The 26882-nt window shown below is 47.5% G+C and overlaps 1 protein-coding gene and 1 long non-coding RNA gene across 6 annotated transcripts in view; one reads left to right on the forward strand and one right to left on the reverse strand.

Annotated features, from left to right (window-relative positions):
- Window positions 1–4680: 4680 nt before the first annotated feature.
- On the forward strand, window positions 4681–19883 carry LOC141418050 (uncharacterized). 2 transcript variants are annotated; one of them, XR_012442684.1, is made up of 3 exons: window positions 4681–5463; window positions 6046–16972; window positions 18597–19883. It is a non-coding gene; the product is annotated as an uncharacterized lncRNA (long non-coding RNA). The 2 variants fall into 2 exon arrangements; XR_012442683.1 differs by having other exon boundaries at window positions 6046–19883.
- The window catches only part of Garre1 (granule associated Rac and RHOG effector 1), a 78604-nt gene continuing 58541 nt past the window's right edge, over window positions 6820–26882 (reverse strand). For all 4 annotated transcript variants that reach the window (XM_020180376.2, XM_074057928.1, XM_020180378.2 and 1 more), the window contains 7 exons: window positions 25418–25515; window positions 17541–17666; window positions 15319–16349; window positions 13724–13889; window positions 12254–12391; window positions 10033–10111; window positions 6820–9269 (listed from right to left, as the gene is read on the reverse strand). In XM_020180376.2, coding sequence (XP_020035965.1) covers window positions 8973–9269; window positions 10033–10111; window positions 12254–12391; window positions 13724–13889; window positions 15319–16349; window positions 17541–17666; window positions 25418–25515 — 1935 coding nt within the window. In that variant the 3' untranslated portion in view covers window positions 6820–8972. The remainder of the gene's footprint in view (window positions 9270–10032; window positions 10112–12253; window positions 12392–13723; window positions 13890–15318; window positions 16350–17540; window positions 17667–25417; window positions 25516–26882) is intronic.

Below are 26882 nucleotides of genomic sequence, written 5' to 3' on the forward strand. Positions count from 1 at the left end.
GCGGCCGCCTTTATGGCGCAGGCGCGCGCCCCGCCCCAAGCCCCGCCCCGGCCCTGCTGCCCCTGCCCCTGCCCGCTGCCCGCTGCCCGCTGCGCGACCTTGCGGGGCTGGCCAGGGCTTCCGCTGGCCTCTCCCTCCCACCCGGCGGCCGCTGGCACCGCCCCTGGCTGGCCTCGGTCCTCCAGGCACCTCCGGGCCTCCTCGCCCCCCGGTCAGTCTCATCCATTCCACCCAAGTCTGCGCGACCCGTTACAGGCTGTGTGACAGGTGCTGGGGGTGCGGGGTGCGGAGGAAGTAGGACGAATGCCGCGTGTCACAGCTGCTGTGGAGAAAAGCAAGTTGGAAAGGATGCGGGAATAGGGCGTGCGATTTTATTGGTTTATTTTTTGCAGTGCTAGAGTTTGAACTCAGGGCCTATACCTTAAGCCACTCTGCCAGCCCTTTTTGGTGATGGGTTTTTTCGACAGGGTCCTGCAGAACTATTTTCCAGGCTGGTTTGGAACTGCGATCCTGCCCGATCTCTGCCTCCTGAAGAGCTAGTAGTACAGGCGTGCATGCAGGGCTTGCAATTTTAAATAGATGGAGGTGACATTTGAGCAAAAGCTATCTAAGAGCTGAAGGAAGTGTTTCTGCAAAAGCCTGAGACTAGAGCGTGCTTAGGCTGGCGGAGAGGCTCAAACAGTAGAGCACCTGTCTAGCAATTGTGAGGCCCTGAATTCAAAACCAAGTGCTGCAAAAGAAAAAGAAAAAGAAAAAAAAAAGCACAGCAAGTATGGCTGAAGTGGAGTGGAGCAAGGCAAAGTGATAGAAGATGACATCCAGAGGGAAGAGAAGGCAGGAAAATCACAGGCCACACAGCTGTAATCCTAGCTACTCTGCAGGCAGACATCAGGATCTCGGTTCGAAGCCAGCCCAGAGCAAACAGTTCAGATACCCTCTCCTGAAAATGCACAACGCAGGAGGAATGGCTCAAGTGGTGGAACACCCGCTCCAAGAAAGTTTTAGGCCCTGAAATCAAACCCCAGAACCACCAAAAAAGAAAAGAAAATGTCCAACACAAAACAGGGCTTGTGGCAGAGTGGCTCAAGTGGAAGAGCGCCTGCCTAGCAAGCATGAGGCCCAGAGTTCAAGCCTCAGTACCACCAAAAAAAAAAAAAAAAGAAAGACAGAAAAAGATCACACAGGGCCTTGTAAAGCATTGTAAGGTCTTTCATTCTTGTTCTGAAAGAGATGGAAAGTCACTGAAAGATTCTAAGCAAAGAAGGGACATCGTGAGACATGTTTAACAAAGGATCAGACTGACCAACAGCAGGAACACAGCACAGAGAAGTCAGGGAGAAGGTGGCTTCAGTCAAGGTCACTGGACTTGCGCATGGTGCTGAGTGAAGAAGTGACGGTTTCCTGGTGAGAAGGGTCAAGATGACATCCAGTTTTTGACCTGACGCAAACTCCATGGAGAAATATTTCATCAACATTTCCAAGATTAGTGAGGAAGACTTGTGCTGAGGAAGACACGGGAGAGGTGCAAGTGTGATGGGAGATCAAATCTCACTTCTCACACATGCTGCAGGACATTTCCGAAGAGCTGTTGAGTTTGGTGGTGACGTGTGCAGCGCAGAGACGTGAGAGCTGGAGGAGAAACGTGGGGGTCATGAGGTGAGCCTGGATGAAAGGGAGTAAATACAGTCACCGAGAAGGCCAAGAAAGGGCACCCGAGCCCCTGGGTCGCCTGCTCCCTAGAAAGGCCAGCTAACCGAGGAGCGGGTCTCATCCTGCTGCAGTCCCGGACCTGGGTCACCTCTGGCCCCCTCCCAACTCCACAAATGGTTTTTCTCTTCCTGCCTAACGATGAAAGGCTGAAAACTGAATAAATGAACGGACACAGGACCTTCCAGATGGCCCTTCTGCACCCAGATGAGACTGGGGTCATCTCTGACATCTAGCTCAGCTTCCACCCCCAGCAAACCCTGATCAACATACACTCTTCTTGAGTTCCTTTTTATTTATTTATATTTTTATGGTACTGGGATTTGAACTCGGGGCTTCACATTTGCTAGATAGGTGCTCTACCACTTGAGCTATACCTCCAGCCCCTACTGGAGTTGCTAAGAAATGCTTTAATCAGCCAGACACCAGTGGCCACGCCTATAATCCCAGCTACTCAGGAGGCAGAGATCAGGAGGATTGCGGTTTGAAGCCAGCCCAGGCAAATAGTTTCCAAGCCCGTCTGAAAAAACCCAACACACAAAAGAGCCGGTACAGTGGCTCAAGGTTCAAACCCCCTGAGTTAAACAAAAAAAAAAAAAAAAAAAAAAAACTTGAACCAGTTTCTGACGCAAGCCGGTGACTCACCTGCACAGAACAGCACTCCCGCCCAAATGTCACTTCTGAACAAAACCTCCACTAACAGGAAGGCCAGTCTCAGCAGCCACTGCCCCATGGCTCCTCAGATGACTCTAACCCAGCAGCAGCCACTGACTCTTTCCTCGTAGGTTCTTTTCGGACACCATGGTGGACATCTGCTGCCTTTGTCCGTGTGTTTCTTCCCGGCCTCCCTAATTACATCAGGGATCTAGTCCTCCACCTGACCGGAGCCAGCCAGAGTCCTTTGCTGGGACCCTGCAGTTAGTGAGGCTGAGTTTGTCAAGCTGCTTGTATGAAAGAACAGACCTGAGCCGGGTGCGGGCGGCTCACGCCTGGAATCCTAGCTACTCAGAAGGCAGAGATTAGGAGGATCAAGGTTCAAAGCCAGCCCTAGCAAATAGTTCTCGAGACCCTACCTTGAAAAAGCCCATCACAAAAATAGGGCCAGTGGAGTGGCTCAGGGTGAATGCCCTGAGTTCAAACCCCATATCACAAAAAATATGCCAGACTGAACTTGATTTTTTTTTGTGTGTGGCAATACTGACATTTGAACTCAGGGCTTCATGCTTGCGAGGCGGGAGCTCTACCACTTGAGCCACTCCACAGCCCTCACACCGAACTTGACATCACCTAAGTTCCTGGGGCCGGTCACTGCAGCAGGAATGTAACACTCCCCTTAGAGTTTCTGTCCTTTTGAGTCTCACCACCATTTACAACTGTCTTTTCAAAGGCGCTCACCTGCTGGCCACCACACTGCCTTCTCCATTATCCTTTCATCCATCCAAGCCCCTAGGAAGAAGAGGCAGGAGGTGAGGCCTCTGGTAGTTATCATTTCACCTTCTTTTTGACATTCTTCTAAACCACACCCCCAGCAGTTGCCTTCTGTGTTCCCCGGTGCTTCAGACTGTTTCCCACAATGTAAGTTTAACCTGTACTTTGAAATTGCAGGGTTTCATGGATTTTCTACAGTAGGAGGGAACTCGGTTCCCATCTAGAGGGTGACAGGTCACTGTAGCGAAGGAAAGGAAGCAGAAAAAGTAGAACAGCCTGGGCATGGTGAAGGCTGAGGCAAAAAAAGAAAAAAAAGTAAGATGAATATTAAAAGTCATTTGTCATCAGGCCTGTAGCATGGTCAGCCAGGTTCTACTGTGGAGAGCTCTTTGCACAATACCCCTTATGGCAGCCCTGTGAGAGAGAACCTGTTGTCCGCCCCGTGTAACAGGGGTTAAGACATTTGAAAAGTGCCACTGTTATTAAGCAGAAAAAAAAAAAAATATCACAGCCCTGTCATGTCTGCCTTAAGACAAACTTGCAAGAATAGTTTGGGAACGGAGACAATCCCTTTCCCTCTCCCCATCGTTCAAGTTCTGTGTTTTTCACTTCTTTTTGGGGTGGGGGGTACTGGGTTTTGAACTCAGGACCTCCACACTGGCTGGGCAGACGCTCTACCACCTGAGCCATTTCACCAGCCCCTTTCTGTGTTGAGAATTTTCAAGCCAGGGTCTCGGGAACTATTTGCCAGGCTGGCTTCGAACCATGATCGTCCTATCGCTGCCTCCTGAGCAGCTGGGATTCCTGGCAGGAGGCTGTTTAAGCGTCACTGGGGCCTCCACGACAGCCACACTGAATGGCGGCGGAATTTTACACGTGCTCAGACTGTCGAGTCCAGCGGGAGGGCCGGCAGCCCGGGCACGTGCAGCGGGCAGTCCGGGCGGGGAAGGGCGGGGGGTGGCGGCTGCGACCCGGCCCCGGGTCCTCCACAGTTCAAAACCGGGCGCTGTGCGGGGCGGAGCGGCGCGGGGCCGGCGGCGGGGCGCAGGTCGGGGGTCACCGACCCCGCTCCAGCAAGGTGACGCGGGCCCCGAAAGTGGAGCGAATCAGAAGGGGGTCCGGACAGCGCGGCCACGCTCCACGTCCTAGAGAAGGGGAAACTGAGGCAGGGGCCTTTAGATAAGCCGCTGCACCGAGCTCAGGCAGGACGCGAGGGCGGAGAGGCCGGGCAGCGGATTCGGTCCGGAGTGAGCGGGAGGGGAGGATATTCCAGCGCGGTTCCGAGGCGCGTGCACCGGAGACGCTGAGTCACGGCGGGCGGCAACCGCCCGGGACCGCGGAGCTCCAAGCGCGGGCGCGCACGCACTCTCGGCGGGGCGGGCGGGCGCGCGCGCGCGCCCACGCGCCGGGAAGACGCGAGCGCGCGCCTGCGTGCGGATTGGCACGTCGGGGGGGGGGGCGGGCGGGGATGCGGCGCGTGTGCGCGTGCGCGGGCGCAAGGTCGGAAGCGCGAATCGGGGAGCGCCGGAGTCGGCACGTCCCGGATGGACGGGCGAGGGTGGCATGTGCGCATGCTCCGTCCGGGGCGGACGTGCACGTGCGCACGCCTGCGGGTGCGCGGAGTGGGGTTTTCCCTATAAATTCATTGCTGGGCCTTAAGTTGTTTTTTTTTTCTCCGCAGTACGTAGATGTGGTTCCCATGAGACTAGCAAAATTATGCTTGTTAAAAGCCTACGGATTCTGATGCGCAGCTTCCAGTGCTGTTTCTTGAGTCTTGTTACGGTTCTGGCGACTATACAGTCTTTTAATGCAATGGGAGAACCTTTTTAAGTCTTGTTCTGTTTTTTGCTCTGCATTAGAATTAGCAAATTCTGTCCCTCCCTGGTAATGTTGGCGGCGGGATGGAGTCCCACCAGATTTCCAAATTGTTTGTCTTGCATGGAGGAATCCATGGCAGGACACGTGAGTGTAAATGGAGTTAATTAAAAGTTAGGAAGGGAAAGACAAAGGGAGCATGGCGGGCCCAGCTGGAATCTGGAGGTGGGGCGAGAGCTTGTTTTCTCCAGGTGCTTTTAAAACTTAGGGGAAGGGAGGAACCAGGCGACTTCCATCCAGTAATCAATGCGTGGGGAGGGGCGTGGGTGGTTCCTGGGCAGAGCGTGGTTAATTTGAGGTGTAAGAGTTCCCGAGTCCCGAGCTTTCCCTGATTTCAGCCTGCCTCAGCGAGTTGCTCGCAGAGGTCTGGGCGCTTCCAGGAACAGACCGTCTCCATGTCCTCGGGGGCTTTCTCCTGGGAGGAACAAAGCACACGCAGATTCCAGGGCAGTGGTAAGTGCTCTAAGTGTGGCCGGAAGGTGGACACTGGCCCCAGAGAACTAATGAAGGCTGAAAGCCACAGGCCGGCAGGTTGGAGGGTTAGGGGTGTGCATGGGAACCTCTTAGGCTGCAAGGGACGGGTCGGAGCCCCGTGAGGACCTGCGTAATGGCAGTAAGGGTGCCTGGAGGTGCATTTTATAAGAATGAAAGTAAAGGATCAAGAATGTTTTCTGGGATTTCAGTGTAACTTAGTAGATCGGTGATGGAACTCTTTCAAGGATGGGAAAATGGTCAGAGACTGCATCTCTTTTACAAGGGCTGGCTCCTGGGAAGTGACTTGTACACTCCTGAAACAATCCCAGCCCAAGCCATGACCCTTACAGACCAGTAGAGGTTGCGGCCCAGTCATCCTGTTCTGTGGAACTGTAAAGGCCAGAGCTATATGCATTACTTTGCAGGACTCTGCTCCGGGAGGTTCCTGGCACTCCTGGGTAGATATGGTGGGGAGGCAGCCAGTCATACTGTCCACGGACATGGCTCTCTGGCATCACAGATCTGATCACTAAAAAGGGTTCATTTCTCCTTTGTCTCCAGATCAGGAGGCAGGTCACAGCAGTGGCCACACAGGACAAAGTGGTGGGCCAACCCCTCCCACCCCCATGGCTGGCATGAAGCAGAAGCTTCCCAGGTGGCCTGCTTGTGCACTCCCCTCCACTTCTGACAGGCTGTGGCCTCCAGGAGCCCTCCAGGAGTGCAGGCATGACAGGTTCTGCTTCCATCCCCACCCATCTCAGTAGAGAGCCTGAGTGTCGCTTACAACTCAGCAACTGTACTGCTCACGTTCCTCCGTCCCCCACTACATGAGAACATTTCAGGGAAGTTGGAATTCTCCTGTAACCCACTGTCCATCAGTGGTTCTCAGTCTCCCTCTGCTTAGTAGGCTGACAATGACAGCATCTGGTGAGACAGGTCTTTTCTATCTCTGTGAGGCACCATCTCGGGGCACAGACTGGGTTCCTCGTGGGTTCTCGTCCCTGAGTACTGTAGGTCACAGTACCCGTACTTGGTGGGAAGTGAGTGTTGGCAGAACAAAACCCAGAAAGCACACCTGCATTCTTCCAGGAGATAAGCACCTAAGGCAGCTCTGGCTCAGGGAAGCCAATGGGAGGCTGTGATTGGTTGCCCTTCCTGTCCATCCACTCCAGTGCATCCCAGTACCCTGAGACGTCAACCCTTTCACAGGTCTTAGAATCAGGACAGGCTGACTGACCTAAAAACCAACTCATGCGCAGCTTTTCAAAGTGGTGAGTCAGGCAGCACTTCTGACAGCTATGTCTGCTGCAATTCATTTAAAATAAAGACACAGAGTATTATTAAATGTTTATTTTTTAATAAAGCCAATAGTTATTTTACTTATAGGAGCTTTAAAAGTAAGATACAAAATGTAGAGTTCCAGTTTGGAAGCATTGTAACTATTCACACAATGTCCTACTGATGCCCGAGCAAGGCAGCCAGGCCCGGCCATGCAAAGGACAGCTGCACACTCACGCACACACATGCGCTTTGGCGAGACCTCTCTGCCGAGCGCAGCACCTGGAATTACCAGTGTTCAGGGCACGGTGGTGCTGGGAACACAGCACCTACAATGGAGACTACACGGACAGCTTCACACACACAGCCATGGAGATGCGATTACAAAGTGTCTTCCTTAATAGAGAAGAGCAAACTGGAAAGTGACAATTGTCAGTGTCACCTGTGCTGGGGCATCGAGGACTGACCTCTGTCCAGGGTGAGGTCTTTGAGGAGGCACTATTAAAACAAGAGTACTTCAGTATAATGGAACTTGAAATACAGCACAGTGTGGACACATTGCTGAGGAGACAGGAAACTATCTTACAAGGAAAACAGCCACAAAGAACGTTAACAGGTTAGTGTGCAAACTGACGGCTAACACAGACGAGCGCCACGCAGGATTGGTACAAAGCATGTACCTGAAAACCCTATGTACAAAATAGTTCTCTGTAAACATGGTGAGGTGAATGTTTGGAACCCACGGTGAAGGGATCGTTAAGTACAGGCAGCAACGGCACCTCACACAGCACAAGAGACAACACCCAAGGCCCGAAACAGCCTGACGACACAGTACTAAAAACCCAGACACCCCAAGGGTCCTCTATGACGTGTGTATGTGTGTGTACATATATATATATCTGTGTATATATATATATTTATCGTTCTGGTATTTTTAAATATAAATTTACTTATATTTGTAGAAAAATGAGAACATAAATGTGTTATTACAATCTTTGTTGGAAAAGCTTGTATGGAGTTAGAAAGAATAAACCATTTATTAGTAGTTAACATATATATTAAAATGGTTTAATGATTTAAGAAAATATAAAAAAAATATTAATACTGTCAAACTTTCATACCAGAAAATATCATGGATTTTTCTCAATTAGACTTTTTCAAAGATGAAATATGAAAGATTTAAATAAGTTTTATATAAAGAACTTTCTGCAACTGCAATTAATATACAGTGGGATAGGTCTATTCTATAGATATTTCTTATTTCTCAATTTAAGCACCATTCAATTCTGGATCCATTCTGGACATTCTCCCTATCCACAGGATGCTGTTATTTAATGGCACATGTTAACTGAAAATGAGGTGTTTTTAAAGCAAAGACTTTAATTCCTATCTACATCGCACTTAGCTTGTCTCCTGAGCCAGCCCCACTGTCACTGTGGCTCTGAGTGCAGGGCGCTGTGTCCCCACTGAGGACTGAACTGGTGCCTCTGGCCATGGTAGAAGGGGCTCAGGGCAGCAGTGCAGCTCATCTCCATGCACCGTTTTACAATCCTGCCCTTGTCAGCCTGCCGAAACTGCACTCTGGATGCTCCTGCAGCACAGGGAACCCAGGTGACTGCTTCAGATCACAAATAGTCTATACTTTGCCCACTCAGTTTAAGCTTAAAGATAGTGTTGAACAAACCTCCAGCCAGCATGTCTGTTATCCTAAAATATTCAATGGCATTTTAGATAGGAGATGTTTGAACTGAAAACCTACACGAAAAGTAGCTATGAAATTAGTGATTGGTGTGTTAGGGAGACAGGAGAGGCTTCAGAAGAATGTCGGTGTGTTCCCAGCCTGCAGGCCTCACGCATTCCCAACGCACAGTAGGATTTGTGACCTTAGAAATTGTGTTTCCAAATGTGGCCCTCTAGCCACCTGCATCAGAATCACCTGAGGGGCTTGTCAAGCATGCAGATTATCCAGTGTCCCCCTGAGCATCGGAAATCTCCACCTTCAGCTGGCTCTCCAGGGGTCTACTGCCTTCAGAGTTGGACAAACCAGGCTTTGAAGGCTTGGAGCTGCCACCACCCCTGCCCCAAGGAACATTCCCCTCTCTAGGACGAGTGCACTGGTCCTCTTGGGGGTGGTGTCAACTAGTTAGCCGTAGGGCAGGGACACATTGCCTGAAGAGCTCCAGGCAGGAAGGCAGGCCGGCCAGCCCTGGTCAGTACTGGGGCAAGTAGGCTGGCCTGCGCTCAGCCTTCCCCGGGAAGGCCTTGAAGCCCTTGGGTGCCGCCTTGTGTGCTGGTGGGGGTGGGGGCTGTGGCGGGCTCTGCACATAGGAGAAGGAGGCAGCACTGCAGTCACTGGTCGCAGCCCACACAGGGGACTGCAGCATCTGCATGGTGTCATTCCACTGGCTGCCAGGGCTGGCAACTGCATAGAGTGGAGCGCCTGGGCTGGGCAGTGGCGAAGGGTGCTGCCAGGGTGCTTTGGGTGGCCATGTTTTGGTTTTGTGATCCTGAGAGACAGAAAAGGGTCTTTAGTTGTGTTTCTGGTGACTTATCACCTTTCCCACCTCCCCAGATCACTGGCCCTTCTGTTTACCTAGGAGCTGGAGAGTCCCAGCCTCCAAGTCTTGTTTAGGAGAACATCTTACAATGGCAGCAATGCTCTATGCCTGCACTGTCCATATGCTAGACACTCAGCATAAATGGCTGGTGCAACTGAACTTAGGTGTGTGTGTATGTATGCATCTGCATGCATGCACCCAAATTATACGTGTAAATATATCTAAATTTTATTTTTATATATATGTATATATTGTGGTACTGGAGCTTGAACTCAAGGCCTACACTTCTAATCATTCCACCAGCCCTTTTTTGTGAAGGGTTTTTTTCAAGATAGGGTCTCTTGAACTATTTGCCTGGGCTGGCTTTGAACTGTGATCCTCGTGATCGCTGCCTCCTGAGTAGCTAGGATTACAGGCATGAGTCACCAGTACTGAGGATCAAAACCAGAGCGCCACAGGTGCTAGGCAGGTGCTCTTATCAATGAGCTACATCCACAGCCCTTCATTTAAATTTAAATTGATGCATGTGGCAGTGGCTGCCATACTGGACAGCACAGCCCTGGAGTTTACACGTGGCTCTAGGTCAGCTGAGATGGCTAATCGCTTAGATGAAATCATGAGAACAAGCCACACAAAGAAGACCCTTCATGACTCCGAAGCCCTCTTAAAACTCAAACTTTGGAACCTTGCCCACCATCTTTACCCGCAGTACCTGGTTCACGTCCTCTGCTGCAGTAAGGAGAGGTGGTGAGAGCAGCGTGCTGGTCTCCTGCTCTCCACTGCTGTGCTTCCTGAAAAGAACCAAGAGCTCAGAGCACGATCATCTGGCTTCCTGTCCAGCTTAACTCTAGGCTGGCTGGCTCTGGTGTCTCCAGACCCTGGGTCTAGAAAAGAGGCCTTGACACTAAGTTTAGTGGGATAAAGAGTCAGCATTGATTGGTGCATGCCTACAAAGCATCTCACCAGGCAGGTGAGATGGGGAGGGGCAGGCTGCTTTCACTCTTGAGTCCACCAGCTTTGGCTTGTTATTTATTCAGTAGGTGCTGGATGGGATGTATGGAACTTAAAGTAAAAGTGCATTAGTTTTACAATGATGAAGAAAGGGCAGGATGCAGCACGAATGGAGCAGTGTTCCTGCATGCAGCTGGCAGCTCCACAGAGGTAGTGCTACAGGTGACTCGTTAGACATCTCCTGGCCATAGGTCTGATAAAACACAAGTCTTAATCACCACCCTGACTCAAACCCACTCCTTTTGCTGTTTCCAAGTTTCAGTTCACAGCACCCTGTCACCCAGAAGTGCAGGCCCAGAGCTGGTCTATTACCCTCGATTCTTGACTCTCAGTGTCTACCAGTTGTTCCCTTACTTTGGCCAGCCCTCTGCTCATCACTGAGGCCGCCCTTCTGAAAACAGAAGATCCACCTGTTCCTGCATTTTCTATTTTTCTTCATAGCACCTAACCCAACCCGACACTTAACTGTGCCCCCTTCAATTTGTAAGTTGAAGTCCTAAGTTCCTGTACCCCAGAATGTGACTATGTTTAGAAACACGGTCTTTAAGGAGGTGAGTAAATCAAGATGGGGTATTAGTCTGGGCTCTAATCCAGTGTAACATATAAGAAGAGAAGAATCACAAAAATACTTGTGAACTCAGAGGGAGAAGGTGGCCATCACACCCTGCTGTGGTGAGATGGGGCTTTCGTTATCATCCAAGAGAAGGGGTCCTGAGAAGAAACCAACCTTGCCAACATCTTGATCTCAGACTTGTAGCTTCCAGAACTGTGAGAAAATATTTTGTAGTGCGGGGGATCGAATTTAGGGCCTTGAACATGCCAGGCAAGCACTCTACCACTGAGCTCCATCCCCAGCCCAGGGAAGTACATTTCAGTTGCTTAAGCCCCACAGTCTATGGTCTACTGTGATGAGAGACATACCTAGCAAATGAACCCAGTGGCAATGAGAGTGGATGAGAATGGCTGAAGGCGTGGCAAAAGCGGCACACTGCCTGCCTCTTAAGCATGAAGCCCTGAGTTCAATCCCCTAGTACCACCTCCCTCCCTCAAAAAGAAAAAGGAGAATTAAGTAAAAAAATCTATGTAAAGTGCTCAGCACAAGGCTTGGCTTACAGAAAGCACCCTACCTTGTGATCCTGATCACGGTCATCCCCATCACCACGATTCTGCGTGTCCTAGTCTGGGTGCCCTCCCCAGTCATCCACTGATTCTGCTTGTCCACTGCAGCCTGGCCACACAGTGAGGGCACATGGGCTCCAGTAGGTTGGCCTCCCTTTCCCACTCACAGTATGATTTCTCTTGCTTAAGCAACCCTGTCTGATCTCCAGTTCTGCCCACGTCCCTTCATTTGCACCTCCGCATTCTGGCTTCCTTGTACCCACAACAGTCTCTGTACTTTTTTCTAGCCACTCACCTCTTTTCAGGGTCCCTTGCAGTTTTTACTATTTTTGAAATCTTAGATCTGAGCATGCACACTATCTTTTTTCCTTGCCTGGAGCTGCAGAGTCTGCCGGTGAGTGTCAGTAGAACATGGTTGTCCTGGCCCCGGTCCTCCACAGCAAGGGCTGCATCCTGCAAGGCCCACACTGGCATAACAGACCCTGTCTTTTCAGTCCTCCCTTGCCTATCACACTGGGAGTTTTGGCTACCATGAAGCTGTTCTGTCATCAAAACTTCAACCCAACATTAAGTCCCATGGGCTACAAGCCTGGAGGCGCCCCTCAGAGGCCTCACAAGACCAGGCTGACTCTTCCTACAGATGTTCTTTGGAGGCCCTTGGTCATGTAGTGCTGGAAGAGCCCCTCCACCTATCTCACAGGGAAGGCTGGCAGCAATGGGGCTCCTAGCTTTCCCAGAGGAGAAAGCTGTGTTCATGTTCACATGCTCTCCTCTCCCCTCCCTGGCTTGAAATCTCCTCTTACCTTCTCTGCTTAACAGCAGCAACGAGGTCAGGCCCTGAAAACATGGAGAACAAGCTGTCCCCATTGGCTGAAGACGTCTCATCACTGGAGCTGGCTGAGTCTCCCTGAACAGCTGACCAGCCGCTGTGCAGGCCATCCCTGAAAGTCCGAAGAGAGAGGCTAGTACTTGGGCTCCTGCAGCCTGGACAACTGGCCCAAAGCCCTGAGGCCAGCTCCTCCTCCACCCAGGCGCTAAAGCAGCGGTCCTTACCCTGCACTCCTCCATAATCAAACACTGGTCTCCTATTCCTCCCTTCTAAAAACCTGAGGTTTTCTTTCTTTCCCTTATTTCAAAACAATACACAGTCACCATGTCCTTTTATTCCTCTCAGAAGCTCGTGGTTTGAACATGAAATTTATTTTTAAAGAAAACAGAAGTTGAGTAGTTCTTTCACCACTCAGATTTATTAACCAGGTAGCCATATGGAATGTGAAAAATCCACACTTGGACTGAGGTTGTTGTTCAAGTGGTAGAGAGCTTGCCTAGCAAATGTGAGACCCTGAGTTCAAACCCCAGTGCCACCAAAGGAAAAAAGTTAATGCTTTTTTTTTTTCTGGTGGTAGAAAGGTTTGAACTCAGGGCCTTAAGGTTGCTAGGCAGGTGCTCTACCACTTGAGCCACTCTGCCAGCCCGTTTTTGTGTTGTGTATTTTTTTAGTCAGGGTCCTGCAAACTATTTGTCTGGGCTGGCCTCAAACCATGATCCACCTGAACTTTAGCTCCTGAGTGGGTATGATTACACATGTAAACAACGTCATTTTTTTGTCTGTTGTTTTTACAGTGTTAGGGAAGAAACCCAGAGTCTTATGCATACTGGACAAGTGCTCTACCACTGAACTACATCCTCAGCCCTTGGTTTTCTGAGGCAGGGTATTGCTAGATAGTCAAGGCTGACCTTGAACTCATAATCCTCCTGCCTTAGCGTGCCCCACCCCACTGTTGGAAAGTACTACCATGCTTGGCTTGCCCTTTCTTTTTTTTGGGGGGGTGAGCAGAGGTTTTGTTAGGGACAGAACCCAGGACCTTGTGCATGCCAGGTTCACCTCTGCCTTGTATAGGCTGTAATGACAGCATTCCATACTTTGTGTGGGTTTTGCAGCCTTGCTCATTTCAGTAGAAATACCATATTAAACACAAAATTACTTTACACACACAGTCAAGTAAGATCCTTGTTTTAGGCAGAAGTCTGTCTTAAGTCGTGAATTTGTATCAGTGGTGTGTTCACAGGGATACATCATACACTTGGCATCTCCTATCAGTCACAAACTCTGAGGCCCTGAAAACATACTCACGTACCATGCTTTCATGTGGGAGCCTGGAACTGAATTGCCTGACAATAACACACAAAGGCCAATGAGTCTCCCTTTTCAAAGACCCTATATGAGAGATCCAGATCCTAAACCAGGTTTCCCAGCTGTACCCAGCACTCACCCTTCTGTGAAGAACTCTGGAAAAGGCCAGGTCCTATGGGCATCGTCCATGGGTGGCCAATTGCCCCGGAGGTTGCCTGGACGGCGGCCATGCTGGGCTTGCCGCTTCTGCTGCATCGCGTGGCTCACTCCCGCGACGTAGCGTGCAAACTCTGGGTCTGAGCCCACTGTGTAGAGAGAGAATAGTGGGGTTTGGGGCTAAGCTGGCCTGTTGGCTCCTCTGCTCTGAGGATGTGCTGATCACATACATGATGACAAGTGATAAGGAGCTCCCAGGCTTGGGCCCCTGCAGGATGAGATGGGGTTTCAACACAGAGGCCTGAAACTGGGTATGATAGTGCAGGGACTGCCAGGAAGGGTTATGCCAGGATAGAGGCAGGCTGAGTGTGAAGGGAGAGAACAAAGATTTGATCTTTTTCACAACTAAGTTTTAAGACAAAGGTAAGTTACTTTTAAATTTCCCAGTGTCTTGGTGGTTATGTACCAGTAATGACCTGGCCAACAAATACCTGAAAGCTATCAAAGCATCAGAATCGGCCAGATGGAAGTTATATGCCAACTCCACTTCAGCCAAACATTGACCTAGTATTTTGTCTGTTTATTTTGGAGTTTGAAGTCAGGGCCAGGCGCTTGCCATACTACTTGAGCCACATCACCACCCTTTACTTTAGTTGTCTTTCAGACAGGGCCTTACACTTTTGTGGGGACTGGCCTGGGTCATGACCCTCCTCATTATGCCTCCCACATAGCTGAGGTGACATGCCTGGCTTGTCACCTGAGCTAGGATCTCACTAATATGCTCCCCGGGCTGGCCTCAAACCATGATCCTCTCAATCTCTGCCTCCTGAGTATCTAGATTACAAGCATGAGGCACTGCACTTGGCCTTGATCCAATATTTTGGATCAAAGGAGACTGGATATTGGGTAAGAGACATGTGGCAAAGAATAAGATGAGATTTCAGAATTCATTAAGAGATGGCCAAAGGCCAGGTACCAGTGGCTTCCACCTATAATCCTAGCTACTTGTGAGGGTGACATCAGGAGGATCAAGGCTCAAGGCCAGCCCAGGGAAACAGTTTGTGAGACTCCCATCTCCAAAATAACCAGAGCAAAATGGGCTGTAGGTGTGGCTCAGGTGTGAAGTTGCAAGTGTGAACTCCTGAGTTTAAATCCTACTCCCACCAAAAAAAATAAATAAAAAAGTAAAGAGGTGGCTAAAAACATACTAGACAGAGCAAAAAAAGATGTGCTGGGCAGTGTAAATGGAGAAGAATGCACAGAGGCATTTGCAGAAGCGTCAAACAAAAAAGATGGGAGGCAGGCTGGGGAGAGAGCTCTGGCTCTACATCTTATCTTGTATTTGCCTCCAGACAGTGAGAAACACTCCAAAGTTGGATGAAGTTACTCCCTCCCACCTTTTGTTTTGGTGGTAATGGGGTTTGAACGCTGGGCCTCACATTTCCCAGGCAGACACTCTTACCACCTGAGCCACTCTGCCAGCCCTATTTCACCTTTAGCAAGGCGGCAGCAGCCAGGCTCTAAGCAGTCCACAGTGATCACATCAGAATTTGGCGAGAAGGAGAAGGCGTCACATACCTGCAGGGTCAAAAGGCAGGCCGTCTCCCAGCATTCCAAACGCTCCATCGCTTTGGTCCCGGTTTGGCCAGGTGTTATTTCTAGGTCCCTGTGGCTTCTGTCCCAGAACCTCGGACATCACATTATCCATATAGCTGCTCACTAGACCCAAACTGTACAAGTCAGAACTGAGATCAGGCATGCCAGGCCACTGGCCAAGCGGAGCCAGACCTGCCCCCACGGGCTGTGCTGGCGGCTGGGATGAACCATGTGCCCACTTCCCAGGCGCCCGAGGCTGGGGTGGGTGCTGCATTCCAGTGGGTTGGAGCAGGTGTTGGTAGTATTGGACCTGGGGTGGTTGTTGCTTTGGGGACTGCTGCTGAGGTGCCAGACTCAGCTGGGGTGTCAGAGGTGTATGTGCCCCAGTCTGGGGTGGCCGTGGTGAAGGGGGCAATGGCAGTGATGGCTGCTGTGGCTGCATGGCCCCTGCCTTCTGCTCAGTCACCATGGCTGTGGCAGCAGAATTACGCCTTGTCACCAACGGAGAGCCCTGATGTGACTGGCCCATGTTAAAGCCTGAGAGAAAATCTATCACCTCCTGCATTTCCTGATCGGTCGGTAAGTTCATACCCTTCTCATCCTTGCCATCATCCTCGTGCAGGAAGTTCTCCCGCCTCTCCAGGAGAAAACCATTGGCCACTGGATTGCTGGGATTCTGAGCAGACTGTGAAGGGTCTGTAGTCCTAGGGAAGCTACCAATGTTCAAAATGCTTTGTAACCGTGTGTCAATATTCCCAGGCATTTTGGCCTTCTCTTCTGAACACCCAGCTATGAAGACATTTTTGGAAGGGGTACTTGGGATGGAATAGTTTGTGTTGCTGCTCGAGCTAGAACATGAAGCTTTCTTGGTGAACCGGGATGTCAGTTTGGAAAATGTCTTCTGCAAGCCACTTGAAGATTTGTTTCCATTTCCAGAAGGCAGGTCAGCCTGATTCCCAAAGTCACAGATCTCCCTTTGAAGCTGAATCTGTATGCAAGGTAAAGCTTGTTCCCTATTTAAACAGCAAAAGAAAGAAAGAAAAAAAAAACTATACAAATTGGAAAATGAAATGATAAAATGAAACAAATAAAAAAAGACTTTGATTGCCTAGTTTGCACAAGGCCCTGAGATTGATCACCAGAACCAAGAAAAGAGAGAAGGGGAGAGAAGAGATTGGTTGCAAATAAGAAAGACCTCTTTGTTGGGTATTAGGTTCCCTTATTTTATAAATAAATGAACACCAGAAGTTTCAGTGTATACACTTTCTAGTATCTAACAGGGTCCCTTTGAAAATGGAAACATTTTCTGAGCACTCTTCCTGTATTAACAGATACCCCGAGAAGAAAGGGCAGAGGGCAGGAGCTGAGGCAGGTGATGATGACCAGTGTGACCCTGGAGAAGTCATTTTACTGTTCTGAGCTGATGAGTTAGGAAAGGGAGAGCAGGCGTGGCTAGATGTTTAAGGTTTCTATGAATTCTAAAATTAATTCACAAAGAGCTTATCTTGCAGCTATCTTGCTACTTTCATTACATTTTTTTTTTCTTTGTAGGCCCTGCACACACTGTTCAAATGCTCTACCTCTGAGCCTTATCCCCAACAGCTACTTTCAGATCTAAGTAAATTTCATGAAGAATGTAAGTAAATTTCCTGAACATTTCTATGCTTTTAGTTCATAAAGAGAATGGGAACCAGATTAAAAGGCCCCTTGATGGACTTACTTGAATGATAAAACAGGACAAAGTGTAAACAAATTAAGGTATCTCAGTAAATGACAAAGAGCAATTTGTTTTATTCTTGCAACTTCTCTGCAGGCTTGAACTTATTCCAAAATCAAAAGTTACCAAAAAGTCTTCTTTCTTGCTTATTTACTCACATACTATCAGTGACATAAAATTGTGTGTAGTCACACTGCCCCTGGATGCGGACTTAAAATGCAAGTCACTTTGACAGCCAATTCAAAAGACTGGGGGGCTGTGCTCAATGGGTGCACCTATAATCCCAGCTACACTGGAGGCCTATGTAGAAGGATCACGGTCTGAGGCCAGACCAGGCAAAACATGTAAGACCCTACCTGAAAAATAAAAGCCAAAAAGAGCTGGAGCTGTAGCTCAAATGGCAGAGCAAGTGCAAGGTCTTGAGTCAAACCCCAGTACCACCAAAACCAAACAAGCACTGAAACAAAAGACTGGCAGGAACACCAACCTCCCTGCCCTCCAACGGTTTAGGTCCAGCACAGCTGTGTAGAGCACATCTACCAGGCCCAGGGTCTTTTCAGGATCAAGGCTTCTCTGTAGCAGGGACATGGTAGCAGGGTCTTCTTTTAGGCACCTAAACACAAATCAGGCTGCATTAGTCTTGGTTGCACTTCTCCGCAAAAGGGTTTTGAGCAAGTCTTATGGAAAAAGCTACAAGTTTTGTCCAGCGGGTGGCTCACGCCTGTAATCCTAGTTACCTAGAAAGCTGAGATCAGGAGGATTGGAGTTAGAGGCCAGCCTGGGCAAACAGTTCCTGAGACTCTATCTCCAAAATAACCAGAGCAAAATGGACTGGAAGTGTGGCTCAAGTAGTAGAGCGCCTGCTTTGCAAGCGCAAAACCCTGAGTTCAAAACCCAGTCCCACAAAAATAAAAAAGAAAGGATAAAGAAAAAAAGGCTACAAATTTTATGTACTTTTGGCATCCGACAAAAATTTAGTAACTACAAGCACATTTACAGAATGCCAGGGTTAACACTGGTCTGCAAGGCGGAGGAAACAGTAGCACCTACGGTCTGTGACATAATAATGTAGATGCTCTTCAGCTTACACTGTGGTTGCATCACACTAGATGAAAGTGTTGTATGCATTTACTACCCACCTAACTAAAGAACATCACAGTGTAGTCCAGCTCACTTTAAACACGCTCAGAACACTTATATTAGCCTGCCACTGGACAAAAGCATCTAACACACGACTGTTTTATAATACAGCGTTGACTAGCTCCTGTCATTTACTGAATACCATTCTGAAAGAGAAAAACAAATGGCTGTGGGCACACTTTCACACCTCTGTAAAGGTGGAAACCATGTGCATATCTTTGGTCTCTGCCTCTAATTCCTGACACAGAGCTCCTAAAACCAGTGTGATTTCCTGAATGACAGGGGTGCTGGGAGCAGCTTTTGTTCTGGCATTTGGTCTTCCTCGCAGGTCCCTGACACAGAGCTCCTTAATCTCCTAGAATTTCCTGGGCAACAGGGTATCTTTGTTTGTTTGTTTTTGTAGTGCTGAGAATCAAACCCAGGGCCTCACACATGCTGGGCAACCACCCACAACTGAAGTACATCCTTTTGAAAGGCTCCTGGATAGCTTCAGGATGGGGGCTGGTCACAGGAAAAACGAGGCCAGGATTAGAAATTTGGGAGAAGCCTTACTTCTCTCATCGTATGAAGTGGGGAGAGGGGAGAGCCCTAGATGAAGTGAACGACCAATCATGTCTACACAGTGAAGCCGTAATAAAAGTCCCTAAACTACAGGCGCTTACAGAGTGGTGAGCACATGAAGATGCTACTAGGAGGGGACACATGGAGGTGCTGCACCCTTCCCTTGCCGTCTTCACCTGGCTATTCATCTGTCTCTGTTAATATCCTTCATAATAAACCAAAATACAAGTTAATATTTCCCTGAGTTCTGGGAGCCATTATAGAAAATGATCAAACTTGAGGAAGGGGTAATGGGAACCCCAAATTTTTAGCTAGTTGGTAGAAGTACAGGTGACAATCTGGGGCTTGCAACTGGAGTCTGAAGTGGGAAGATGTGTAAGACTGGGCCCTTAAACCTGTGTGGTCTACACAAGCTAACTCTGGATAGTTAGCATCAGAACTAAAATGCCCAATACTTAGTGTTTGCAGAAAATCAAAGAATCACTTGGTATGGGAAGCCCACACATTGATGTCAGGGGTGCTCTGAGACTACAGGACTCTGAAGGACTCCCATGGCTTTCTAGCTATGATGAGTCAGTTTAGTAGGAAGACAGGAACTCGGTGAAGAGGCTATCCTGGGCACCCTAACACCCTCTTACTGTTGAGTACCTGGTCCCACTCTGCCTTTCCTCTCTGCCTCACTGTGATTCTGTGGTTGGGCACAATATCTGCTCCTTTGTAAATTCTTTTCCATAGGCTCCTGCCCCTTCTGTTCCTCTACAGCACTTCACATCTATGCCTAAGAAAGGAGTCAGTGGAGGAGAAACAGCCTTGCCATCTGCCACCAGGACCCACTGCAAATTTCAGGCAAGCAACAAATATGGCCTCCCGCAAATTAATTTTATCCCTTTTTTTGTTTTGGTGGTACTGGGGTTTGAACTCAGGGCCTCATGCCTGCTGGGCAGGCACTCTACCCTGAATCAGGCCTCCAGCCTTTTTTGCTTTAGTTATTTTTTGGATAGGGTCTTGCTCTTTCCGCAGGCCAGACTCAGACCACAATCCTTCTACCTACCCCTCTCAAGTAGCCAACAATACCTGGCCCAATTTTAGCCCCTTTTAAGACTCCCCTTTTCTTCCCCCAAAACTCTGATGGCCCCAGCAAAAAAGCACACGCAAGTGAGACATACTCATCTTCACTCTCCATCTGTCCCTCAGACTCCCTGCACCTACCTCCCACATCCTGCCTTCCTTTGCTTCACCCACTCTCACCACAGGCTGGCTCCACCTGAGCACTGCACACTGAAGCTGCTTGCCTTTTCAAGGGTCATAGAATCAACCATTTATCCCCTGTGATCCTTCCTTTGTCAAATGAAACACCCTCACCAGTCACCCTCTCAGCCCCACATTTCCCTCTGGACACTGCCCCATCTCTGTTCCCCATGGTAACAAGCACATTGTCTCTTCCTCTTGCCTATCTCCTATTCTCCTTTTGCTCCATTTGAAGACCCATTTTCATCCCTAGTTCCACTAAAATACCTTTTTATCACACTTAGATCTGCCAAGGTCAAGGCTCATTACTGTCTCCACCTTAATCGCTCAGCAATGTTTTGTGATGTGTCTTTCCTCTCACAAACACTCGCTTCTCTAACTGGTGGCTCCACACTTGCTTACTTTTCCTGCTACCCCACTGGCAACTCCTTCCTGGTCTCCTCTGCTGACTCCTGTTTCTCTCCTCTCCCCCTGAATAACTGCCTCTGGTTGCACAGCTTTAGAGACTGCTCCTGGACCTCACTCTTGAGGACACCCTCATGCATCCAGCTATGTACCTGACACTTCCCCTGTGTACCTCACAGCTATCTGAAAGGTAACTCGGGTCCTCTAGAAAAGAAACGACACAACTGTCTGCTCCAGGCCTACAAGCCATCTCTACATGCTTCTCATCCTGCATTCAGCAAATCTGGAGAGCTCATCTTCTAAGACATTCTGACTCCAGGCACTTCTCACTATTTTCTTACTACCACTCTATTCCAGGAACTTCCACCTCCCGTCTCAAGAACAAGCTCCCATCTGGTCTCCTTTTCTCTACTCCTGCCCCTCCAGCCAGAGTGAGTTTCCTTCCATGCACATGGGATTACATCACAACCCTCCCCAGCTAGAAACCCACCAATAGCATCCCATCATGACTAAATGAAATCAAAACCCCTCAAGGCCCTTTGTCACCTGTCTCTAAGGTATGGTAGGCCTTCTCTTGTTCTCTGCATGAGTTTGCAGCATCTGAGGACCTTTGCTCTTGCTGCTGCCTTCGTCTAGACTGCTCTTCCTTCACATCCTGGCATGGCAACTGCTTCTCACCATTCAAGTCTCCACTGTCCACTCAGGGCACCCCTTCAAGAGGCCTTTTCTGAGAGGGAGAACTGTCTGAGAAACAGTTCACCAGGAAGACACTGCCTGCCAGTTCCTCTCACCCCACACTTCCCAAAAGATCCTGCCCCATTTTTTTCTTTGTGGTACTGGGGCTTGAATTCAGTGCCTATACCTTGAACCACTCCACCAGCCCCTTCTGGTGATGGGGTTTTTTGAGACTATCTGCCTGGGCTGGCTTTGAACCATGATCCTCCAAATCTCTGCCTCCTGAGTAGCTGGGATTACAGGCATGAGCCACAGGCGCCCAGCTTCTCATGGGCATTCTGAGAGTTACATGTGAAATGAGCACTTGTGAAGCCACCATAAGTTGTAGCAGTACTCCCCAACATGGCTTGGCATGAGAAGAATTTCACTGTGAGGATAAGAGCCAGCCAGCCTCAAAAGCATAGGAGACGGAGCACAGCATAGCAAGCTCTACCAGAGCTCCTGGGAAAGAACCAGCCAAGGGTCAGTGCACCCAGTTCTCTAGCTCAGAATCACTTGCTGTGTACTCCTAAGCCAACTTCTTTGTCTTGTTATTTTGCCTACAATATATCATTTGCTGGCCATGGAGAAAGGAGAACTATAGTTCTAAGTGGCAAGAATTTCTCTTTCTGAAAGACCAACAAATTGACACTTTTATTTTATTCATCTGTCTTGCGAGCTGATAAATAAAATACCTTTATCCAGAATGGTGGTGGCACATGCCATAATCAAAGCACGTGGGAGGTGGAGGGAGGATGACAGAGAGTTTAAGGTCATCTTGGGCTACAAGACCCTGGTTTTGAAAAACCAAGAGGTGGTGTACCTCAATGGCAGAGTGCATGCCTACCAAGTGTGAGGCCCCTGGGTTCACTCCCCAGCATCAAAGTAAAAATAAATGTTAGGAGTCTAAACATGTCTTGTTTGGCAAATCACGAAGCCTTGCTTAAAATCCTTTACCTGTACTTACATAAAACCCCAACTCCCTCAAGGCCCTGCAGATCCTGACTCCTACAATCCCCTCTTCATCACCATTACCTCCACCTAGCTGGTTTGTCCCCCTAGGCCTTATGTTTGTTCATCCTTCTGCCTGGAATGCTTTCCATCTGCTCTCAGCATGGCTGGCTCCTCACCAATCAAACATGACATCCTCAAAGAGATCCTGACTGACTGACCTCACTGTTAAAATGTCTCCCCTCCTTCTCTATCTCAGCTCTTCTCTGTCGTATCTCCCACACACTCTGTACAGTGTTTAATAATCTCCCGTGCTTATTAGCTGTCTCCCCTTCTCCAGAGACCCCAAGACAGAGACCCCATCTGTCTTGCTCATAATTAACTTCCCAGAGCAATGTCTGGCACACAGTAGGTAGTCAGTATCTGCTGAAAGGAAAAATAGACAGCTTAAAAACAAACAAAAAATATGACAGTTAAAGAATATAAGTATGCTACTTTTTTTTTTTTTTTTTGTAGTTTTTGTTTTTTTGGGTTTTTTTTTTTTTTGGCAGTACTGGGGTTTGAACTCAGGGTCTTGTGCTTACTAGGTAGGCACTCTACTGCTTGAGCCACACTCCCAGCCCCCTTGTTGTTTCTTCACTTGAAGAAATCTAGTAATTGGACACTAACAGCACAGAATATAATAAATTATTTGTTTCCTTTTTGTTTTTTGAGTCTTGCTATGTTGCCCAGGCTTGCCTGAAACTCTCGATCTTCCTGCCTAGCCTCCAGAACTAAATGTAACAAATTCTTCACTTGCTTTGCTAGTAATGTTAGTTCTTCAAAGATGGAGTAAAGCAACCACTTCTGTTTGCATTCTTTTCAACAAGCACATATTTTGTATGAGTTAAGCACCCCTAATCTGAAAATCCAAAACTTTCAGAGCACCAACATGATAAAACAAGTAGAAAAATTCTACACCTTCATCTTATATAACAGGTCACAATCAAAGCTCTGGTGCACTGAAAATACTATGTAAGATTATCTTCAAGAAATGTGTATAATAATTAGAGATAAGGGCAAAATAGTTTCTGCTGGGTATTGAGGGGGGGAGCGGGAGGGGGCGGAGTGGGTGGTAAGGGAGGGGGTGGGGGCACGGGGGAGAAATGAACCAAGCCTTGTATGCACACATGAATAATAAAAGAAAAATGAAAAAAAAAAAAAATAAAATAAAGAAATGTGTATAAGGTGTACATGACAAATTAGTTTTGTGTTTAGATTTGGGGTCTACCTCCAAGTTTATGTACACATGCAAATACTCTGTAATCCAAAAGAAATTTGTAATCTGAAACACTTCTGATTGCAAGCATTTCAGGTTAAGAGACACTCAATTTTGAATTTCAAAGAAAAAAAAAAAAGACCTTAAAAATCTGCATCAGTATCAAAGGCAATCCCAGTCACACACACACACAAAAAAAGACAATACTAAAGGCAGACAGCAGAGGGAGCCTCTGCAAGGAATTACAATCTCTAAATTCTTTTTTCATGGATGTGAATTACAAAGACAATCAACCACACAGCGAAGATTCTGAAGAAAATGGGTGTTAGCCATTTTATTACTACTTGTTTACAGTCACCTAACTATACAAAAGTTCCACCTATCTTCCTCCTCAAAATGAGAATCCTGATAGAGTAATTAATATTTTTCAATGAGAATTTGAATTTGAAAATTGAATTAGGAATTCTCGAACTCCAAAATCTTCAAGTCAGCTTTTAATTTACCATGTGCTAGAAATGAAGATACATATATTAAACCATTGTTTTCAGAATACCACCTCAACAATCAGATTAAAGTTTGGCAAGGAGAATATTCATAGGAGAGAGGTTTGTGGAAATAAACGGAACTGCCAACTCTTACTTAATATATCAACAGGTTGTAAGTGTTTTTGACAGACTCTACTACTATATTCTTCATGTTTAGGGCTGGTGGAGTAGCTCAAGTGATAAGAGCACCTGCCTAGCAAACCTGAGGCCCTGAGTTTAAAACCCAGTACCAGAAAAAAAAAAAATTAAGGTGGGGGTGTAGGGAGAGGGAGGGAGAGAGAGAGAGAATGAAGAAGGAGGGGAGGAAGAAAAAGAAGAAATCGTTTAAAGACAATTTGTACACATCATGCGACTACCACTTTAATCCACACAGGGACCAGCAGTACCTTTGTTCCTTACTATCTCTATTTCTTCCTGCTTAAGTGATTTATGTATTTTCTCTATAGCTGAATATTAATTCAGATTACAATCTGAATAGCGAAACTTACATACTGCAAGGCACTTACTGTTAATAAAGCTATGATGCCAGTCCTTACCATTCAATCTGTGTGCACACTGCAAGGACAAATCCCTAGAGGTGCAACTGTTGAGGTCATAGCATTTATTTTAGTGTTCTGATACTCTTAACTGCCCTCCAAAAAGCCTTTGTGACTTATTCGTCATTCACAACCCCTCTGCCTGTAGTCAAAGCTAAACCAGTGTTGTCTTACTACTTGGCACTGCACTCTGAAACAGCTAAACATTTTGGGCATAATGGCACCAGGTAGCTTCTTACTTTGTCCTTTGGCACTGGGTGAAGTTACATGTCTTCTCCATATACTCATTGACCATACATTTTCTTTTCTCACTTACCTGCTCGTGTTCCTTGCCCATTTCTTATTGAATTGTAGGAGTTTATGTTTTAAAAAAATTACCCCAGTAATCCAGGCTGGGGTGTGGCTCAAATGGTAGAGTGCTTGCATAGCCAGCACAGGACTGGAGTTCAAACTCTAGTATCATTCCCCAAAGAAAGACTAATTCTTTTATATTGTTTTTAATATTATATATATATATATATATATATATATATATATATATATATATATATATTGTTTTTAAAGTAGAAAGGGCTCTATGTATCCTCATATTTGCAACACTGGGTGTTATGATGCCATGAGCTCAAGATCTTCAGGATTGTGCTGAAACAGACAAAAGAGAAGGAAGTCTATGTTCTCTACTCAGCTTTAGAGAAATAATAGGTGACAGAAAAAAGCTACTGAGTATCAAAGCTGTGGCCTCAGTAACAAGGACTGGCAGTGCTGCTCATGACGATCCCAGAGTGCTGACTGGCCGATGAGGCACTTCTGTCTATGCTAAGCTTCCTTTCATAGACAAGGCTTGTGGCGCATGGCACTAAAATACCACTACTGCCAGAAACCCACGCATGTAGCAGCACCTGTTGTGTCAGCTAGCATGGGGCTTGTTCAAAACAGAGCAGTCATTTCAAAGATGTGCAACCTTTCATCAAAGTTCAGGCTTCTGTTAATTTAAGAGTCAAGTTACCATGTGGACGGGACTTGAACCACGATTCTGGAGCCTTCTAAACTGATTTGGGGGGCGTAGGCTTCTTTATTTTCAATCTGTGCTGTGTCAACTACCACCTAAGAGAGAAACACAAACAAGCACCAGCTTTCAGAGGGACCTTTCAATGCATCACAAACACATCTGATACATGCACTTACCAATGCTGAGCGACTGGCAAGAACTAACCCCTTGGCAATACATCTATTCCATGGCCAGTCAGGGGCCTCAAGAAGACAACAGCAGGGCTGGCAGAGTGGCTCAAGTGGTAGAGCAAGCATGAGGCCATGAGTTTAAACCCTAGTACTGCCCCCCAAAAAGAATTACTCAAGCTGAGCACAGCTGACAGGTCTGTAATCCCTGTACTCCAGAGGCTGAGGCAGGAAGATGACCAGTTAGAGGCCAGCCTGTGTTTACATAGTGAATTCAAGGCCAGCCTGGGTTACATAGCAAGACCCTGTTTAAAAAAAAAAAAAGGAAGATGGAGAAAAAGAAGAAAAATAATCATAATCACTCTGCTTCCTTTATCTTAGATTTTTTATTCTATGTACTTGAAAGAAAAAAAAATGTTAAAAGTTGAACTAGGACTAGCAGAGTGGCTCAAGCAGTAGAGCATCTACCTTACAAGTGCAAAGCCCTGGGTAACACTCAGTACCATCAAAAAGAAAAAAAAGTTGAGCCAATGCTCCAGACTTGATACAAGCCAGAAGTAAATGAAACTTTTAAAAGATTATTTTATTATCATGAACTATCAATAAAACAGAAGGACTTCAAGACGAAGAACCAATCCTACTTTCAATAATTTCCTCTTACTTGTAGGACAGTCTATTATAATACTACACAGTTTGACAAAGTGATGAATATATTTTCCAATAACTAACAGAATTTCAAGTCAGGTGAGGCAGCACATTGTCTGTAATCCCAGTAACTTGGGAGACCGTAGCAGGAAAATCATGAGTTCCAGGCCAGACCCTGTCTTAAAACAAAAAGAAACGCACAAGGAATTTCAAGAAAACAAAAACAAAATTAAAAACAAATCTGTTAACATTTTGGAAGAGGTCAAGCTGTGCAGAGGTGTGTATCATGATTCCAAATTCAGCCTGTAATGGTGTTGATTTCCACTGTTGCAAACAGTTCCCACAGCTGCTCCTTCAGGAAAGAGTTCCTGTCCAAGGAACAGCCTTTGTTGGACCAGACAGGTGCTTCCTCTCTCTTCCCACTCCCAGAACTTTTGTCAGTCATACAGAAAGGTACACTGCAATCAGGGGTCAGGAGCTAGAAGTTTCAGGGCTCTCAATATGATATGACCATTTTTTTTAAGCTTACAATGTTTTCTCAAACAGCCTGTGTATCTTTCTGCTGTATTTGCACACTCTCTTCAGTCTTTGGGAATATGGATCAATCTCCTCAAGGCAGTGGGGTTTTTATACTTTATCTGGGCATCTCT

Source organism: Castor canadensis, chromosome 16 (genome assembly GCF_047511655.1).
Source record: "Castor canadensis chromosome 16, mCasCan1.hap1v2, whole genome shotgun sequence".
In the NCBI taxonomy this organism is placed as follows: Eukaryota; Metazoa; Chordata; class Mammalia; order Rodentia; family Castoridae; genus Castor; species Castor canadensis.